We start from the raw sequence: 21,172 nt of genomic DNA on the forward strand, positions 1-21,172 counted from the left end.
ATTAATCCAACTGATCCAGTATGTAGTAAAATTAGTTTTTACAATCCAAAAACAACAACAAATCTATTTGTTCTTTGTTTTAAAGGAGGTTGCAACCAAGTCTGACACTACTGCTTATTGGGCCAAATTTGTTAATGACCTTCTTTGGGAAAGTGTTTGCTTATTGCCTCTTGGTGGTTTTCCTCTTAATCTGTTTCTTCTTATTAATCTGTTTATATTATTAGTCAAATTTCATATTCATAAATGTACGTTTTCTTAAAAAAAGCCCCTTTTTTCAGTAGTTTTTAAAGGAATTGATAATTATATTTCTACTATTCCATATAGTACTAATAGTAAAGCTATAAAAACTGTTCACCTGCAAAATCTTTGTATAAATCAAAGGTCATTTGTCTTTGTGAATGTACCTTTTTCTTTTTTCTCCTTGCTCCCCTGGCACAAAAATATATGTTGTATTGTAGTAGAATTTTGTTGTTCAAAGCATAAAAATAAAAACATTTAAAAAAAGAAAATTGCTTCCTTAAATCAGGTCTCCTCTCATTGACTTAACAGCCTCTGCTGGAGGAGAGTGGAAGGGGCGTCAAACTTCAAAGCTTGTCCTTTTTTCAGTACCAGCACTCTGGGGGAGTAACAACAGGTAAACATATAGAAGTTGCTTGGATCCTACACATTGATCAAATAACTGAATGACTCATAGGTTGAATGAACAATAAAATAAATAAATGAATTAAAATAAAGGCTGATCCTGACCTGTCTGTGTGCATGACAGTGAGTGGATTCTGAGTGAGCCACAGTACAGTGCAGTCTTTAAACTCGGTGTGGATCAACTGTTGGGCCAGGTGCTCAGTTGCCAAGTCCACACAAGGAGGAGCCTCTTGCACAAGCAGGATTTTAACCCTTTCCAGCATGGCTCTAGCCAAACATAGCAACCGCCTCTGCCCAAGGCTTATACAATACAGAAAAGAGAAACTTTTAACCCTTAACAATTATTTGTATGTTGTGCCAATACATAAAGGTTCGCCATAGAGAAAACAATATTGCATTATAATGCAACACAATCATCCACATAAGACAACTTATTCAAGACAACTTTACAATAAGGTTATGTTAACATCAGTTAGCAAAATAGATAACACATACTAAAAATAAAGAAGACTTTTATCTTATTAATTTCGACATTCGCCAATATTTTTATTTTTTATTAAAACTGAATAGGTTAATATATATGCATTATGAGCCAACATGAACTAAGGATGAAGAGTAGTATACTGTTCATCTCAATTGCCATTTAGCAAGATTAATAAATGCTGTAAAAATATTTTCATTGTTAGTGCATGATACCTAATGCATTAACTAATGTTAAGGTATAGAACCTCATTGTAATGTGTTACAGATAACTACGCCCAAATGGAATCTGGTGACCTTTTTCCGCATTACCTTCACTGATTAAATGGGAAAATGTTCGGGTTGGATTCAAGTGTGGTAAAATGTGTTAAGTAGAACTGAGTGTGCTAAAATATTAGCTAAAATATGTAATAAATTAAACATGCCAGGGGCAGGGGAAATGTAGAATTTCACGAATGACGGAAGTTCCAGTTCAGTGGAAATTTCTGCTGGTGCATATTCCATGTGGGCATCCGAATAGCTACATTTTTGGTACAATATATTACTTTGAATGTTACATAAATATGTATATTGGCTCGAGGCATCAAAATATCTACCAGAACTCCCACACACCTGAGAACAAAAGATGTCCTCTGTGTTGGGTGCAGCAGCTGAGCAGGCAATTGTCGAACCTGCTCCTTTAAATGGCAGTGTTCCAGAGCCAGCCACACCTGTGCATCAGTATGCCGAGTGAACGGGTCCAAATTAGCCCTGAGGGGACCCGAGAACAGTACAGGAACCTGTAGCGCATAAAATACTGTTGAAGATTTTGAAGGATCTTGAGGATACTGAAGACGATTTGATACTGTTGATCATGCTATACTGCTCTCCAGACTAGAATTTTGTGTGGGATGAAAAGGGGATGTTCTTAAATGGTTAAAATCCATTTGACTGATAGCATGTTCCAGGTTAAGCTCTGCAGATTTACCTCTTCTGTGGCCCGCCTCACCTGTGGTGTGCCTCAGGGCTCTATTCTTGCACCTGCACTTTTGTTCTCTTTATATGCTTCCTCTGAATTCCAATCAAATCAAATCAAATCACTTTGATTCCATTATCAGAAAGCATGGGATCTCCTACCACTTCTACGCTGATGACACTCAAATACTTACCGGTTAAACGAAATGATCACATTGCATTACAATCACTTCTAGCTTGCCTGGAGGAAATAAAAGGTTGGCTAGCCAAAAACTTTGTTTTTGAATAAAGATAAGACAGAAGTGATTGTCTTTGGTCCTACAGATAATTTTGATGTCAGTAATGCTGATTGCGGAAATCTCAATGCTTTCCTCTCTCATCAAGTACGGAACCTGGGTGTCCAGTTTGATACCCAGCTGAAATTTGACAAACATATTAGTGCCATCATAGGTTCCAGTTTTACTACTCTAAGGAGTCTGCTCTCTAAAATTAAACCTTTTTTGTCTGAGAAAATGTTAGAGATAGCGGTTCATGCTTTCATCACTTCTCATCTGGACTACTGTAATTCTCAAATCTCTTATCGTTCAACTTCAATTAGTTCAAAATGCAGCAGCAGAATTTCTAAAAGGAGGTCGGAAGTACGATCATGTTACCCCCATTTTAAAATCACTTATCTTGCTGCCGGTTCAAGCTAGAATTGATTTTAAAATTCTATTGTTTGTTTATAAATAATTACACAACCAAGCTCCCAGTTACTTATCAGAATTACTTCATCCTTACAATCCACCAAAAAGTCTGAGATCCGGTGATCAATATCTTCTCAATGTCTCACGCTCGATGCTAAAGCGTAGAGGAGGGAGAGCCTTTTAGGTTGTGGGTCCCATTTTATGGAATGGTCTGCCTATCAGTCACCTTAATTATCTGTTTTTAAATCTTCTCTTAAAACTCATCTCTTTTCACTGGCTTTTAATAGCATGTAATGTCCTGGTCTTAAATTGTTGTGTGTTTTTATAATTTTGTATTGTACAGCACTTTGGTCAGCCTTGATGCCGTTTTTAAATGTGCTATATAAATAAAAGAACTTGAACTGGAAGATACAATACAACTGGATAATGTCTGTAACTGCTGGAGCCTGGGTGAAATTCTGGATTGCGCAGATTTTTTAATAACATTCTTTCTACCACACTCAATTAAATAGTTCTGCTACCTGCCAACACTCCTTCCCCTCAAGTCTTTAATCGGTTTGGCTCTGGCTGGATCTAGCTAGTTCCATCTCTGCAACTTTTCTCTTGTATGAAAATGTAATATTGTTTAACTTGCCTGAGAAATTATTTGCAGGCGGCTGCGCAGGTCGTGTAGACCCACACAGGCAATGTTTACACCGTCAATCAGAACAGCACCACTGCTGGCCTCCACTGCCCGGAACAGACAGTTCACCAAGTGGTCAGTGTCTGCCTTTTCCGTGCTCACAACCCCAATCTATGCACACACACAAACATCAGCCTGAAATTTACATAATTACAATATATGCTCGCTCTCTCTCTTATTTACATATACACTCACCTAAAGGATTATTAGGAACACCTGTTCAATTTCTCATTAATGCAATTATCTAATCATCCAATCACATGGCAGTTGCTTCAATGCATTTAGGGGTGTGGTCCTGGTCAAGACAATCTCCTGAACTCCAAACTGAATGTCAGAATGGGAAAGAAAGGTGATTTAAGCAATTTTGAGCGTGGCATGGTTGTTGGTGCCAGACGGGCCGGTCTGAGTATTTCACAATCTGCTCAGTTACTGGGATTTTCACACACAACCATTTCTAGGGTTTACAAAGAATGGTGTGAAAAGGGAAAAACATCCAGTATGTGGCAGTCCTGTGGGCGAAAATGCCTTGTTGATGCTAGAGGTCAGAGGAGAATGGGCTGACTGATTCAAGCTGATAGAAGAGCAACTTTGCCTGAAATAACCACTCGTTACAACCGAGGTATGCAGCAAAGCATTTGTGAAGCCACAACACGCACAACCTTGAGGTGGATGGGCTACAACAGCAGAAGACCCCACCGGGTACCACTCATCTCCACTACAAATAGGAAAAAGAGGCTACAGTTTGCAAGAGCTCACCAAAATTGGACAGTTGAAGACTGGAAAAATGTTGCCTGATCTGATGAGTCTCAATTTCTGTTGAGACATTCAGATGGTAGAGTCAGAATTTGGCATAAACAGAATGAGAACATGGATCCATCATGCCTTGTTACCACTGTGCAGGCTGGTGGTGGTGGTGTAATGGTGTGGGGGATGTTTTCTTGGCACACTTTAGGCCCCTTAGTGCCAATTGGGCATCGTTTAAATGCCACGGCCTACCTGAGCATTGTTTCTGACCATGTCCATCCCTTTATGGCCACCATGTACCCATCCTCTGATGGCTACTTCCAGCAGGATAATGCACCATGTCACAAAGCTTGAATCATTTCAAATTGGTTTCTTGAACATGACAATGAGTTCACTGTACTAAAATGGCCCCCACAGTCACCAGATCTCAACCCAATAGAGCATCTTTGGGATGTGGTGGAACGGGAGCTTCGTGCCCTGGATGTGCATCCCACAAATCTCCATCAACTGCAAGATGCTATCCTATCAATATGGGCCAACATTTCTAAAGAATGCTTTCAGCACCTTGTTGAATCAATGCCACGTAGAATTAAGGCAGTTCTGAAGGCGAAAGGGTGTCAAACACAGTATTAGTATGGTGTTCCTAATAATCCTTTAGGTGAGTGTGTGTATATATATATATATACACACACATACTATATGTAAAAAAAAATCATGCATTTTTAATTGTGGCTTAAGTGTCCAAATAGTTTTGGGGTAATTTTACTGTATATGCATCCTCACATTTAACAAAGTTCCTTCTCTCCTTTTAAAATGATGAGATTAAGTCCCCTAATAGTTGGTGTAAAGGGGGCTTCACATTCATAGTTCCTGAACTTCACCTCTCCCTGTTGTGGCCAGTCAAACGGTGCACTGTAGGTGACTCTCCATGCTGCCTGAGTTAAAGAGGGGAAAGCCATTATTTCAATACCTTTCTTAGAAGGTTATTAAATCCAATGACACTATTGAAAACTAATGAGTGACAAGGCATCCTCTTTGGAATGTAGTTCACAATTAATTTATCCATTTATGGTTAGGGGTGGGGTGGCGTGAAAGGAAAAACAAATGGAGATGCATATATGCGTTAACAAGCATTATGTTACCCTGTACCTCCTTATCCATTTTGGCGAATTCACTGACTCTTTGTATACTCAACAGGTCAATGTCAACATCAGAAGCAGCCTGAGAGTATCGATGAAGAGGTTCTCTCACCTGTAACAAAAACCGAATCATTATCATAATCTTTAGAATCAGATTAAATAAAATTTAGGATATGTATTAGGATGGCTGAACTCACTTTGAAAGCAGAGATTAAGACCAAAGCCACAAGTCCAGAGTTCGGCTGAGTCTGAAGCAGGACCAAACTGATCAAGAAAAGCACAATCCCAGCAACGGCGTCTAATTGCAACACAAACCAACTGCACAAAGAAAGATAAAATGATTGGATATCAGAAAGCGATGGCATTATCCAAACGAACTATTCTTGGCTTCAGTAAAAAAATTCTTAAAACAAGATACATTTACTTGAGAACCAAAATGACAGATGTGTATCTTTCAGAGAACAGCAACTTATGCTTATAACAAGAAATAAAAAACAATTTGCTAATGGGGAATGAAAAAAAAAATAAAAAATTTCAAAGGGAAATCAAATTTATTTTTAATACCCCATTGGCACAGTCATTTTAAATTAACACCACAAAATTTTGTTACATTTCTCTGAGAGAGAGAAACATTTTTTTTGTAATTTTTATTCTTATTTAGAATTTCTTTTGAAAACTCAGAAAGAAAGAAAAGAAAATTGTTGCAGTGTACAGGTTTCTGTTTACATTTTAATTTAAACTGAATTAATTAGTGCAAAGCAAATAGAGTCAGGTTAAACAAGTCCGCATTAAAAAGCTGATCTCTTTTAAATAAAACTATAATTAGATTTTAAAATATGTAAAACAAAGAAACGATATTAGGTAAATGAAATGTTTAAGATTCTGCACAATTTTTAGGTCATTAACCAAATTTAAGCAAACTTTTGACATTGACCAAGTTAACTCCTTTCTACAAAAGGTCAGATTTCCTTCCATAAAAGCACACAAGATGCTCTTGGAACATTCGCAAATCATGATGAGATAGTACGGATCATCAGGTTCATCAGGTTTTGCACAAACTTGTGGAGCCCATGCCAGCACGAATGCATGCAGTTATTAAAGCAAATTAGGACATACCAAATAGTAAAAAATTCTGAAATTAAAGTTAAATAAACTTTCCACAAACTGTATGAAAATACAAAACAAAATGCAAAATAGATGCATTTTCACAAGTTTAATATTTATTTAGTTTTAATGCCATGTCAGCAACTAGGCTATTCACATGGCAAACAAGGGATCGTCACTACATATTTGCAATATTAGATAAGACACAAAGTTTATACAAGATAAAAACTGTAACATCTGTTCAGGTGATACTTTTTAAAAAATATCTATTAAACAAGTCTCTGTATGCATTTTCACAAGTGGATTTTTGAGCCCCATTGTGTGTAAAATGAAAGTAGGTTGACCTGAATATTCACACACACACGCGCGCACACACACACGCGCGCACACACACGCACGCGCGCCCTCTAGGGTACAACTATAGTGCTGCAACAGAATCGTCGCATTGAGGGCAAATAGTACAAATTGTTAACCTTTCTGTGATGGTTCTGTTGTACTTGACCAGCAGGTTTTGATTCATGGGTAGGAGCCAGTGCTGCTGACACACCTCCTTGTGAGAAGTGACTGAAACAATTGGGTTTGTCTCCATGGGTCTGATTTGGATGTGGGCCAATGAGAAATGAGACTGAAAGATGCACAAGGAATGCAAAAAAGGCATTTAAATATAATAAGCATTTATAAACAAATTGCCTAAAACATGAATAGAGTTAGATTTTAGGTGGTGATTTGATTATGTAACAACCTTTAAACAGTTAAACATGTAAAACACATTTAGGGCAATCACCCATACCTGAATATGAAGGAAGAGGATTATCAGTGGACACACAGCCAGGCTGAAAATTGGCATGATGAAGCAGATCACAGTAATGGTGCTTAATATCTCCAAAAGACTCCACAACCAGCTGTGCAAGTGTATCGGAAGTTTTTCATCAATTACTTGCATATCCTGAGTCAACAAGAGAACACAGTGAGACTTTATTATGGTTTAGTTAAAGGAACAGTTCACTGAAAAATTAAACTTCTGTCATAATGCGTGAATCACCTGAGTGAAGGTGTGTAATAGATGTTTGGTATCTGTTGTCTGAGCTGTATGCACAGGCAGGTGAAGAATATCTGACAGCAGTTCAGAGTGTAGAGAATCAGATGCCCTGAGAGAACCACGGGTCTGACAGTAGGCAGAACAGCACACAAGCATGGCTGAAACACAAAAACACAAATAAATTGAAAAACCCACATAGCCTCTAATTTATCAATCTAAAGAGTGACAATTACCTTGCAGGAGACCTAGCAGTCCACACACAGATAGTCGAGAGTTTCTAAGCTCTCGCCACTCCTCTAGGCCCTGCACTTCTTTGGCTTCACCTGTCCATACACTCAGAACCCCGTCCTGTGCTATACACACTGCACACACACATAGGAAGCCTACAGAATAACAAGCCACCCAGTGCCACCCAAAAGCACTCAGATACAGCCTGCGGGCCTCTCCACTGCCCTGGAATGACAAAATCACATTACATCACTACAAGATATTGAGAAGTTTTTCACAGCAAAAAATAAATACATGGAAAAAAAAAAAGTGATACTCAGCTTATAAACAAAATCATTAAAAAATAATTATTGGTCAGTACCTTTTGGAATAGCTGGTGATCTCTTGCCTCATCAGAATCACTGTGCTTATCTCTTTTACACCTGAAAATCACAGAACATTTAGGCTGTTTGTATACAGGTATTTAATATAAAATAATGTTGAGAAGTCAATGTATCCTGGGTGTGACCTAAAACTATTTAAAGGGGTCATGACATGCTTTTTTATTTTATTTAATATGTTCCTTGAGGTTCACTTATGATGTGAGTAAAGTTTTTGCACAAAAAAGTAATATATTTGTAAAACATCATCATTTTCCACCGTCATTCTGACCCTCTGTTCCGTTGCTGCTTCTCCTTTAAGACTTGACAGTAATGCCCACTGTTCTGATTGGCTGTCTGCTCTTAACTAACCTGCTCTTTCCTTGCCATCTCACTGCTACTGGGCGGGTCTACGGAAGTCATGAGGTAAAGTAGGCATTGATATTTTGTTGTGGAGGCGGTCAGATGCAAATGTCTACGGTGACATCACAATGGAATTAGAGAACGAGTCGTTTTGGCAGCTTGGTTACAACAAATGCTCTTTTTGCAGTGAGGAGGAAGTTTTGAGTTCTGAAACTTACAGTATGTTTTCATATACAATGAACTCTTATGTTAAAAAAAAAAAAAAATGGTTAAAAAAACATTTAATTGCTCATGTCATTGACCAATGATAAGGGACTACATAAAATATTTGTACCCTAAAAAATGCATTAAGTCACACCACAGGGCCATTTAAAATAAACTAGTGAAGGAACAAAAGTGATTAAAAATTGTGTAAAATTTTAATTAAATTGTGACAGCATCAAAATATACACGATCGCTTATACAATTAGATACATTTTAATCTAAAATCTTGATTAAAAAAAGCTCATGGACATGTTCTGGACCAACAAATCATATACTAAAGGTAGGTTTGCATCGCAGCACAAAACAAATGCAGGTAGGGTTGAGAAACATGTTGTTGTAGCTTGTTGATGCATCTCCCAGCTCAATGTGGAAATCAAAGGGAATTTCAGCAGCCCTGTTTGGTCAATAGGAAGAGGAGATACAAGCTCATGATTTTATTTTTATTTTTAGATTGTATCAGGGCACCATAATCCTGTGAGTCACAAGCCCCGCCTTTTCTTCTTTCAACTACATCTTTTCTTTTCCTGCACTTACAGTCATGAATAAAACAGGGCTTAAATTGGGATTGAGAATAAATTTGGAATGGCACTCTGCAACCTTCAACTATAATAAATAGATGCCATTTTATTTTACAATCCATTCAATTATCTATGTACATACTCCAGTGCAATGTTTTATTCGTTTCAATACAAACATTTCAGGATCACCACCAGATTTTCACCTCTGAAAACCCAAATTAACCCCTGACAAGCCTCCATAGTACAGATAAGACAGTATAAAAAATCATGATTAATTCTTCCAGGGATATCAAAAGGATCTTAATAATAAGAAGCATGGCTAATGCTCTTAACTGCATGCATGTTTGTCTTGGATTAAAGCTTTTATAATACATTAATGCTGGATCCCAGTGCACAGAACAACGCTGACCCATGGGTCAGATCACACGGAGTGCTTAACCCATTGTTCTGGGCTGTCTCCAATCAAATGACAAAGAGTAACACACGTACACACACGCATGCACGCACACACGCACAGTCTTCATCAGAGTAAAGAGTGGAGATAATGCTGTCAAGATCATGCTGTTTCATGCAGTTTCACTCCATGTTAGTAATGACAGTAGATGAAGTCATGTAGGACTAATTTTACATTGACCTTTTAACCTATTCTCAAATATGAAGTCACTATAGAAGGGCTAAACATCTTTACTGGCATCTTCAAAGACAATTCTTCTTTCTATCACAAACAGAAACACAAACAACTAACCTGTGGCACTGCTGTTGGGAGCTGTCAGGTGGAAGCTCTTCTGTAGTACCTTGGAAAGGAAAGGACATTTTTCAACAACAAAGACAATTATTCCCAGAGCAAAATGATATTATATTGCAAATTATATTGGATCATTTGTTTAATTTAAGTATCAGTCTCAGAAATTACAACAAACACAAATGAGAACAGTTGGCTATAGAAATGTATGTTTATAGAATAGCTCAGATAATTTGGTCTGTTCATATTGAATTTTCTGACATTTTATATATTTTGGAAGTGGCAAATCTGAGCACAGTTTGAGACACTGTTCTCTCCTGAAACTCTAGAGGTTACACATTTGAGATCACTAGGGTCTTTTTTAGGAGGAAATTCAGAGAATCAATTAATTTGCTCTCTTTTTAATCTCAATAGTCTAAGAGAAGCATTTGAGAAATTAGAGATCTCTTTTGTGATTTTTCTTTCCAATGGGTTTGCAATTCAAGCCATATAAATAAAACTACATTACTTATGGATTTGCGACCATAAATAGAGTGTGACTATACCTTCCGTAGTAACTAACTGAGCGGTGCCCAGATCCTTACTGAGAAAGACTTTCTCCAGATTGCAAAGAGACTGCTGTGCCTGTGTAAATCATGCAAAACATGAATGTTTTGTAAGTTTTATTAAATCTAATAATATATGTTTTCATGTTATGCCAAATGCACATCACCTGTTTAAGGCCAGAGAAGTGTGCAGGAAGCTCCAGCAGAGGGAGACGCAGCAATCTGAAGTAACAGAGGCATGAAAAGATCTGAGATGGGGTGAGGACATTCCCATCATCCACCAGGACAAAAAAACCAAGACCAGAGAAAGAAACCTTCACGGAGAGACAAAATAATAGTATGGGATATAAAGGACAAAGAATAGATGTACAGTCCATCTGGTCTTTACAGAATAATGGGGACTGTGGAAGAGGATAATAGGTTATGACTAAAGCCTGTTCTGATGTTCTGAAAGAGTGGCATCACTGGGACCTCAATGTTCTGATCTCAGATTGTAATCTATAATAAACTTTGGTTTGGGTTTAATCTCAGAGCTCTGTGGATTTATTTTGTTAGTAAGCCTCTCTGCATCTGGAGAAGAGAAGCATGGTAATTTGAAGTCATAATCATTGAAAGGGTATTGCAGTGTTAACTAAAAAAATTGTTTTTTCAAAATGATCACAGGGGACATGTTGCTAACAAATGTCCTGATAGACTGATATCGACCCCATACGGCCGAGTTACAGAAAAGTGCAATCTTCCATAGGACATCTTTGCATCAATACATGCACCAATCAGCCACAACATTAAAACCACCTGCCTAACATAGTGTAGGTCCCCCTCGTGCGGCCAAAACAGCGCAAACCTGCATGCTATTCTTCTCACCACAATTGTACAGAGAGGTTATCTGAGTAATCGTAGACTTTGTCAGTTTGAACCAGTCTGACCATTCTTTGTTGCCCTCTCTCATCATCAAGGCATTTCCATCCACAGAACTGCCGCTCACTGGATGTTTTATGGTTTTGGCACCATTCTGAGTAAATTCTAGAGACTGTTGTGCATCAAAATCCCAGGATCACAGAAATACTTGATGTGAACATTAACCGCTCTATACAATTGTGGTGAGAAGAATAGCATCTCAGAATGCTATTCTGAGAAGCGGGCTGATGCTATTTTGGGGAGCTACACAATATTAGGCAGGTGGTTTTAATGTTGTGGCTGATCGATGTATGGGCTTACCTTTTCCTGTGACGCTACTGATTGCATGTTGCGTGAGCAGCCTCTGAGATACGGGCTCTGGAGGTGTGTGGATCAATGAATCATGCTCACATAATCAATGAGGAGTGCGATTCAGAGGCATTTTCACTCTAAGGTAAAATTTCTACTCCACTGATGGTTAGGTTTAAGTTTGGGGTTTGTGCATATGGTTAATAAAATATGCATTCCTGTTGACTGTGTTGGATCATTTACAACCAAAAACAACTCTCTTTACAAACTGCTTTTGGCGCCACTCTGTGGACATTTCACCCATAAACCAGAACACACATGCATGCGTACATTCAACACCACTCCCATTTTGGCAACTGAGGGCAGTGATTCAAATATTCAGTAAGCACAGACCGATTTCAACTGGAGAACTTTCGACCTACTGTTGCCAAATTCACTGTTGGATCATTCTGGATTTTTCAGGAAAGAAGTCTCACAAATCTTCAACACCAACAGTCAGCACTGACAATAATTTATGGCAATACAATTACCAAGCACTCACCAGGAAAGGCATACAGATTGAATCAAGCATAGAGAAGGCTGTCAGATATCTCAGAATTTGTAGTATTTCCAGCTCACTGGCCCGTGACTCTGAAACTCTCTGATGGAACCATGGCTCCCATGCAAGAAATTTCAGTGCCTACACAGATTAAAACAGCAGTTTCAAAATCCAATCAGATTGAAAACAGTACAGTATAGCACTATTTAACAAGTGGTTCATCTATAAATCTATCAAAATATTTTAATGAATTCTAGTACCATGACAGGATCACATGCAAGTATTAACAAGTGAAAAGACCTGAAGTTTATGCAGCATTTCCTTAATAAGCTGTTCACTCCTTTCCCTGATGATCTCCTGAGATCTCTGAGGATCAACAAAGATCATAAAACATTGCAGCATCAAACATATACATTATAATATCCTTGTCTAATTGTAGGTTCATATATACACACACACTCCTGGCAACTCTTGAGCAGTGTCCCCTTACTAACCCGAAGCTGTTTGACTTTGCGCTCCACTGCTGAACGGACAGAGATGAGGACTATCAGTAATACTGCCCCCACCAGCACACCGGGGCCTAGTTCCCTCCACAGTAAGCTCAGATACAGAGCGACTCTCAAGGGGGAGGACCAGAGACAGGCCAGTGTGACTCCCAGTCCTGCCACACGCTCAACCTCCACTGACAGTAGAGTGTCAGCATCAGTGGTGTTGGATTGCATTTGAGATCTATGGGAAAGAGACAGTGTCTTTCAAATGTATAGGAGGAGGGAGAAATGGAGGGAACATGAAACATGGATGAAAAAGAGAAAAATTTCAGCAAATAAATAAGCTTTGGGTATAAATGAAGAAATGTATTGCTAGCACTCTCAAAAGAGGTTTTGGTGGGAGAGAGAAAAAAAAATAAATCACAATCAGCCTCAAGAGTGCTCATCTTCAGGAGTGAGATAATTATCTTTACCTTCCTGTAGAGGGTGTCAGCCAGAACAGCCTGTGCATTGGCTATTGTTACCCTGCTGTGTCTCTCAAGCTGATATTTAGAAACAGCAGAGCAGAAAACTGCCCCCAGCACCACCAGTGAATATGTGTATCCCACCCAGTCAAACACAGGCTGCCTCTCACAGAACAGGATAACCCATCTGAGGTTAAAAGCCACAGATTAGGTTAAAAGTCTGAATATTAAACACCCAAATTCAAACATAAGGTTTTAATTGTGGCTTGAAATAGTGTCATGGTCATACCTGAGAGTCAAAGGCCCGAGAATGCCAAGAAGATCAGTTGACAGTCTCAGAAGCACAACTTTGATTAAGTTTGGACGGAAAGTCTTCAATATTGCATAGAGGAGTGAGTAACCAGAAAAAGTGTTACTGGAGAACAGCAATGTCTCTCTCCCTGATTCCTCTTCTGGGTTCAATCTCTGTATTATCCAAATAATGAAAAGGTTGCATACTGTTTACATCATGCTTTCCATAAAAAGAATCTCTCTGATACAAACAACAATGAAAGCCCAGTGTCTGGAGCTGTGAAATATTCCAGATCAACTGTCTAATTAACACTGTGATAAATCAAGATACACATAAACACAAAACCACACTTGTTTTGTATCTTCACAGTTACCTCATAGTAATTCTGTTGTTTTTTCCACTCATGCTCAAACAGAGAGCATAGGGTGTGTACAGAGTCCTCATTATACAGCTTACAAAGGTCAGCCAACCGCAGTGGTCCCCTGTGGCCCATGACAACCAGCCTGAAAAGAGAATATTTTTTTTTTTGTTAAAGGCTCCTGGGTAGAGAGCATAGATTCTCATGACAGAATTACCTTATTCACCAGCAGTTTATTTGGCTAAGGTGGTAAGACACTTTTGGCACTGAACACAAATAGCTGGACATATCTCACAGTAGGAGGCAAAAGAGTCTCTATTATGCATTTACAGTAGTTGACACTAAATGAATCAAGCTAATATGCATTTATTAGATAAATATTATAAAGCTAGTATTAGGTGTATCAATGTAATGTATATGATCTTTCATCAAAAATAAAAAATAAGTAAAAAAAAATATTATTAATTTATTTATGCTTACAATCATTGAACTGAAATATTTCAGTTAAAATAAATATAAATAAAGCATAAATACAAATTATTTAATTTAAAAAATTATTATTATAAGTATTTATTTATATAAATTCCAACAGTTTCAAACAAACACTGTTTTCAATGTATTGCGAGTACTTATAATAATTTTTCTACCACAACGCGAACTTCTCCAATGGTCTTGACTCAATCAAACATAAATTCCGTTTCTGTATGAGAAAGCATCAGTGAAAATTTTAAATGAAAAATGAAAGTTGTGCTTACCTCAATTCAATAAGTCTTCTAGGCAGCTGGCAGTGGGTAAAAACAAAAGGAGCAGTGAAACCCTGCAAGGCTGCATGCGTGTCTCATAAAGCGTGTCACTCTCAACTAGAACAATAGCACGTTATTGGAAAATAGATAAAGTAGCCAACCTTTCACGAATTTTAAACTTCCCGAATTCATTCACGATTTACACCTCCTCTAATGTGCATTGCAATCGTATTTTACGTTTTATTTGCAGAATAAAAGCGTTTCTAGAGAATAAATTGAGGGGAGCGCATTTGGATGAGGGCGTGTCTCCCAGCTGTCAACAGCACGGTGAGGTGTAGGTTCATTTTGAGTCGGGCTAGATAACATATTTCCAAAACACTCATTTAAAATACTATTTGAAAAATACGGTAGGGTTAGGGTTTGGTTTAGGGTTATGTTTAGATACACCTTCTAGCTATATAGACCATATTCAGAGTAGCCATGATTTAAATATTGACAGGAATGAAAACGAGGCTGTGATGAGGGATTCATAAATAAAACATTTATACAATAGACAAAAAAACTGTAGACAAAAAACAAAACAAATACAGAAAGAAACTAGTTAAAAAAAAATTATTCATAGAATCTTCATGGGCGAACAAATACTGTCAAGAAAATGCCATGGTGATATTTAATGGTGGTGTGTGTGTGTGTGTGTGTGTTTACCATTATGTGTTTAGGATTGTGACTATTTTCAGAACAAAATTTCTGGAATAAAATACTTTTTTTCCCCATCCCAGCTTAATATGCAGAGACATCTGGAATTCTTCAGTTAATTTTCTCAAAAACTGGAAACAATAAGTCTCTGTTGGGGCAAAAAATACCTTTTTTTTGTTTTGTTTTTTGGACATCCAGCCTAACACAACAAAACTGACCCTAAAAATAAATAAATAAAATAAAAACCTTTGATTTATTTCCATTGTTTTCTGTGATTCTCGTTATTGTAACACATTTGTTTTAACTATATTGTAAAAATATAGTATCCTTTTTATTTCATTAAAATCTGTGAAATGGAGAGGCAGAATCTAGGGAGCACCTAGATACACTAGTGTATAAATACTTCACATTTAAAAATATATATATATTTTTGTTGTTACAATAAGAATATCACATTGACTATATTTTCTGCATTGCGATAATGAGAATTGGAGGTAAAATGTGCATAAATTTCTTAAAAATATGAATGGCCCTAAAAATAGGCTGAAAGTTCTGTAAAAAGAAAGGCAAAGTATATGTAAAAAATAGACAACATTAATGAGAGTTAGTTTGCTAGCTAAAATAATTATTTATAATTAAACATTTAATGAGGCACATATACGACATATTAAGAATTCATCCTTCATTAATTCAAAATCCTATTGTACCAAGTGCACATTAAGTAACCCACAAAAGAGGGATTTGTTGTGGATTATTTGATTGCAGCAGGTCTTAATCCAAAAACAAAATGAGGATGCATTTTGAAAACACGCAGGTGCTTTCACCAACATGCTACAAGATCGTAACCTTAAAATAATATATTTTGAAGAATAAAACAGCTTCTTTTCACATTAGAAGAGAGAGAGAGAGTAAAAGCAATATATATATATATGTTTGTTTATTTAAGCCTGTCTAAATCTCTCTCACTCTTCTGGCTCAATGTATCTGTAGAAACAAAAAACAAAAGAATTTGTTCATGTATGTGTAAACAGATGGATGATATTTCATTTTGTATTAAGTGGTGTGGGGGGGGGTCAGGACAAGAATGAGCAAATAATGAGTTAACTTTCTGGTTTAACATAAGCCCAGTTTTGTTGCTGAGCAACTTGACACACAAAGGCCCATGTTGTCTTGTGTGTGAAAAGGGGTGGTAATGGAAAAATAGTGTGTATTTAATTTACCTTAAATATCTCATGCAAAGTAGATTTTTACAATCTGTTAAACAGAAAACAACTACCAACATGTCTTTAATGCTGTCTCCTCAGAATGAGAGGTCCAGTAACAAAATTGAACCTGCAACAAAGGAAGAGAGTGATACAAACAACATAATCCAGTCAGGTGATTACCAAATTTCTCTTGCAGTATGTTTATTTAGATTAATTTTATGTTGAGACCATTGAACAGGGACTAACCGTTTACCGTTGGGTTTTATCAGATGGTGATCAATCCAGCTCTGGGTTTTGTGGATACCTCCTTACTTTTTTCTCAATTCTTCTTGTCATTTTTACATTTCCTTTCTCAGTGTGGGGTTGTATTAAGGTAAGTTAAGAATTACTTTTAATGAATTACTGCAGATATAATTTTAAGGTACTTATCTGGGAATTGTATACTTAGGTCACTTCAAATAATGAACTGATCATTAATTTAAGAAGCTGAGAAGGATTAGATGAGATATATTTTAAATCCGTAGTTTAACTTTTACCAAATATATAAACAAAAACTTAATTCCCTAAATAAGTAAGAATTTAATGCAAACAGACAGCTGCAATTATGAAGACACAAATTGTACAAGCAAATGTGAAATCAGATCACACCAGATAAATATGCACATATTAAATCCTCATAGTTTTTCCTGTTCATTAAAAGGTCGTCCAGGAATATGAGAGAGCAGTTATTTTCCGTTTGGGAAGACTCCGCGGCGGTGCTAAAGGACCTGGTGAGTAATTATTACTTAAAGGGATAGTTCACCCAAACATGAAAATTCCCTCATCATTAACTCACCCTTATGCCGTCCAAGATATGTATGACATTCTTTCATCTGCTAAACTCAAATGAAGATTCTTAGAATTTCTCAGCTCTTTTGGTCCATACAATGCAACTGAATGGGTGCCAAAATTTGTAAGCTCCAAAAAAAAAATCACATAAATCAGCATAAAATTCATCCAACAGACTCAAGTGGTTGAATCAATATCTTCAGAAGTGATATGACAGGTGTGGGTGAGAAACTGATCACTTTCACATTCTTTTTCTTGTGTTTTTGGTGATTCATATGCTTCATGCATACCACCCTCTACTGGATAGGGAGAAGAATTTCAAGCAAAAAAGGACTTAAATATTGATCTGTTTCTCACCCACACCTATCAAATCACTTCTGAATATATGGATTAAAACACTGGAGTCATATGGGTTAATTTTATGATGCCTTTATGTGCTTTTTGGAGCATCAAAATTTTGGCACCCATTCGCTTGGTCATTGGTATGGACCAACAGAGCTGAAATTTATTTTAAAAATCATAATTTGTGTTCTGCAGAAGAAAGAAAGTCATACACATCTGGGATGGCATGAGGGAATTTTCATTTTTGGGTGATCTGTTCCTTTAAGGATTATTTCACCTTTAATTAAAAACGGACCAAAAGTCTATATTTAAAAATATATATAAAAAAGGAAAATGTTCACCTTTCTTCACCTATCTTCTGAAACGTGTAAATGATTTTTAAGTGTTTGTTTACAGTACAACTGCGCTGTGCTGACAGTTGACATATCATTTTTAAGGGTTGTTCTGGATTATTCCATGTGTGGACACATTTCGGAAGGTAGATATGCGGACAGTGTCTTTCGACATCCCTCCTCAAGAGGTGAGTATTGCACCTGCAGTTCTAAAGGGCCAAATATGTCAAAATACAGTTAAAGATTTCACAGTTACATGCCTCCTCAGGTGCTGACCAAAGACTCTGTGACTATCATGGTGGATGGCGTGGTCTACTACCGAGTCTTCAACCCCACTGTCTCTATTACCAAAGTAGAGAATGCTAATCATGCCACACAGATGCTGGCACAGACCACTTTAAGGAACATGCTGGGTACCAAGAGCCTGGCAGACATCTTAAAAGACCGTGAGGAGATGTCAGAACAGATGGAGGTGTGAAAACTCTCACAAACCACAAAATAGCGTGTCTAAAAAATCTCAGTATTTCTAAATATACCAGATAATTTTTCTTTTTCACTATCTTTGCATTTTGGACCAGCAATGCAAAAGCAAATAATTTAATGCTCTGTGACAAACACACTGGCAATCAAAATACTCATGGAGCCTGCCACATATCCTTTGCCTAACAGGCAGTGCTGTATGCCGCATCCAAGAACTGGGGTATCAGAGTGGAACGGGTAAATCTTAAAGATGTCAAACTGCCCACCGCTTTGCAGAGAGCAATGGCAGCTGAAGCAGAGGCCTACAGAGATGCCCGGGCCAAGGTAAGAGTCACTGAAAGACTATTACTTGCTTCACACACAAACACAGCACGTCTGTTCTCCATAGTCTGCCAAGTTTAGTCTTATCAGCTTTGCAGCTTTGTGTTGTGTCTGTCTGGGGAGACACAGAGTTCTCTGATTGGTGGATGAACACCTGCAGCACCCTGCACGTGCTCAAAGGGATAGATGAACTGTAACCCCCCCTAAGCCAATACATTTCCATAACAAGAGCTGCGGATCAGTAAAGCATTGCAAAAGCTTTGCTGTTCTAGACACTTACCCTGTTTTTTTGTCTTTGGTTTATTGTTACATTATCTAATGACTTGGCAAGACGAAAGAAAATGTATTATCTTTTCACTCATTTATCTAACATTCATTCAGTTGTTCTTTAAGGCATCCCTCTGCTGCAGTGATTATGTTGCTTATGTTTGTCTGATTTCTCATACACAGCAAAAATAGATAAATCATTAATTTTTTATTAGTATTTTTTACCTGTTTTCCAGTGAAAAATTCTTTAAAACAAGATACATTTACTTGAGAAGCAAACATACATTGTAAAAAAATCCTGTTAAATTTACGGTAAAAACCGGCAGCTGATTCAAGCTGTAGTTGCCAGAAATTCACTGTAAACAAATACGGTAACTACATTTCAGGCTTTACGGGATGTCATTTTGATGCCTGAATATTTTAGGGTGCATTCTTGTCGTTTATTGTATTAAATGGTAAACTTGATATTAACCTTCTGATTATACCTCTTTATAATGTATTTTTAATCACTGTATAATTACAGAAGGCACATGATGACATGAAGTTAATCAATAGTGGCCGTTCCAGGATCAGTGACCAATAAACACACAGAGACAGTGCTCAGTGTCACTCACACAAACATTAAACAACATCAGGGTAACACATGTGATATTTAAATAATGCAGTAAACATTAAACTACATTAAATATCAAACAGAACACCCCAATGTACATTACTGATATTAAAAATAAGAAGAACCATAACTATTCCCATAAAAATTATAAGTAAATATAATGGGTCACACAGGGAAATCTGAACGCCCGATTATTGATTTTAACTCTAAATTTAACAATAATTTACCATAAAAAGTATGTAAATATATACTCTCTTGTTAAACATGACATACATTTTAACATTAATTATACGGGGAAATCAGATTTTTACGTCTAAAAAATGTAAATTTTAAAAGAAATTTCCGTAAAACTACACTTATTGTCTTTTTAAATATATTAAAATTTTGTACCGTATATTTTAAGGTAACTACACGTTTACCAATTAAGGGTTTTTTATTGTAGCATTTTTACAGACTTTTACTGTAAAATTATGGATCTTATTTTTCACAGTGTATAGATATTTAAATCAAACCCTTTGGCTTGTTTGAGGTCTATATCTAGCTAAATGTATTGAGGTTTATGCTTAAAACAAGAAAAAATTAATTATTAATATCCAATGTGGTAAGAATATATATTTTCTAAAAACAAGTCTTATCATCTAACTTAAATTAGCTTCTCAATTTTTTGTAATTTAAAGGGTGTTTAGACATTTTACTAGGAAACAAGACAAAACTTATAAAGAAATAATTTTTGCTGTGTGAAATTAATTTTAAATGCTCATTCAATGAAGACTATAATAATGGACATTATATTGTTGACTGGAAACCTAAGCCTGTACGTCCTCACACTGTGGCACAATGCAATGGAAAAACAAACTGGATTTGCTCAATGGAAATTTCAGATTAATTAGAGGTGTGTGCCAGAGGCACTGTGAATTTGGTGATTATGATAATCACTGTGTTCATATGATAATCGCATTCATGATGTTGTTGTCCAGTGAACGTCATGTGTTACCTTTGTAAGATAAGCTCTTTTAAATTTGTTCACAACCTCAAAAGGTTCAAGAGATTCCCCTATATTAGAGTGTGTGTGTTTTGTCCTGAACAGGTTATAGCTGCAGAGGGAGAGGTGAATGCCTCGCGTGCTCTGAAAGAGGCGGCAGATGTGATGTCACAGTCACCATCAGCTCTTCAGCTGCGTTATATGCAAACACTGACGGAGATAGCATCAGAAAGGAATTCTACCGTGATCTTCCCTGTTCCTATTGACCTTATTTCTCATTTCATGCATAGGTGACTTCCTAAAATGAATTTAAACCATAAAATAAACAGAAAGTGTTAGGCTTTTCAATATTTTAAAACAACAGCAATTAAGTTATGATGTTAAATTAATAAGACATTTTTAAGTTTAGCACTATTTCTAGGTCACTAATCAATTAAGCACATTTGTGATATTGACCCTGTGTGGCATGTTTTGTACTCCTTGGTGCGAAACGTCAGATATCCTTGGTTCCACTGAAGCACAAATGAT

The 21,172-nt window shown here is 36.9% G+C and overlaps 2 protein-coding genes across 2 annotated transcripts; one reads left to right on the forward strand and one right to left on the reverse strand.

The window, feature by feature from the left end:
* Positions 1 to 272: 272 nt before the first annotated feature.
* Positions 273 to 14,123, reverse strand: abcc13 (ATP-binding cassette, sub-family C (CFTR/MRP), member 13). The gene is made up of 22 exons (XM_052114820.1): positions 14,062 to 14,123; positions 13,851 to 13,980; positions 13,475 to 13,650; positions 13,193 to 13,372; positions 12,728 to 12,986; positions 12,534 to 12,599; positions 12,237 to 12,374; positions 10,657 to 10,803; positions 10,490 to 10,568; positions 9,948 to 9,996; positions 8,060 to 8,120; positions 7,704 to 7,923; positions 7,474 to 7,628; positions 7,222 to 7,377; positions 6,905 to 7,056; positions 5,525 to 5,645; positions 5,338 to 5,439; positions 4,988 to 5,123; positions 3,397 to 3,557; positions 1,735 to 1,901; positions 748 to 942; positions 273 to 616 (listed from the first exon to the last, which is right to left on the reverse strand). The coding sequence occupies exons 1-22, from the start codon at positions 14,121 to 14,123 to the stop codon at positions 535 to 537; spliced, it is 2,994 nt and encodes a 997-aa protein (XP_051970780.1). The 3' UTR covers positions 273 to 534.
* Positions 14,124 to 16,545: 2,422 nt separating this feature from the next.
* On the forward strand, positions 16,546 to 20,938 carry zgc:112408 (uncharacterized protein LOC550260 homolog). Its single transcript, XM_052114430.1, has 7 exons — positions 16,546 to 16,651; positions 16,749 to 16,852; positions 17,180 to 17,249; positions 18,087 to 18,169; positions 18,250 to 18,453; positions 18,651 to 18,785; positions 20,750 to 20,938. The coding sequence occupies exons 1-7, from the start codon at positions 16,555 to 16,557 to the stop codon at positions 20,936 to 20,938; spliced, it is 882 nt and encodes a 293-aa protein (XP_051970390.1). The 5' UTR covers positions 16,546 to 16,554.
* The last annotated feature ends 234 nt before the right edge of the window (positions 20,939 to 21,172 follow it).

The sequence above is a fragment of the Xyrauchen texanus genome, chromosome 42 (assembly GCF_025860055.1).
Source record: "Xyrauchen texanus isolate HMW12.3.18 chromosome 42, RBS_HiC_50CHRs, whole genome shotgun sequence".
Lineage (NCBI taxonomy): Eukaryota > Metazoa > Chordata > Actinopteri > Cypriniformes > Catostomidae > Xyrauchen > Xyrauchen texanus.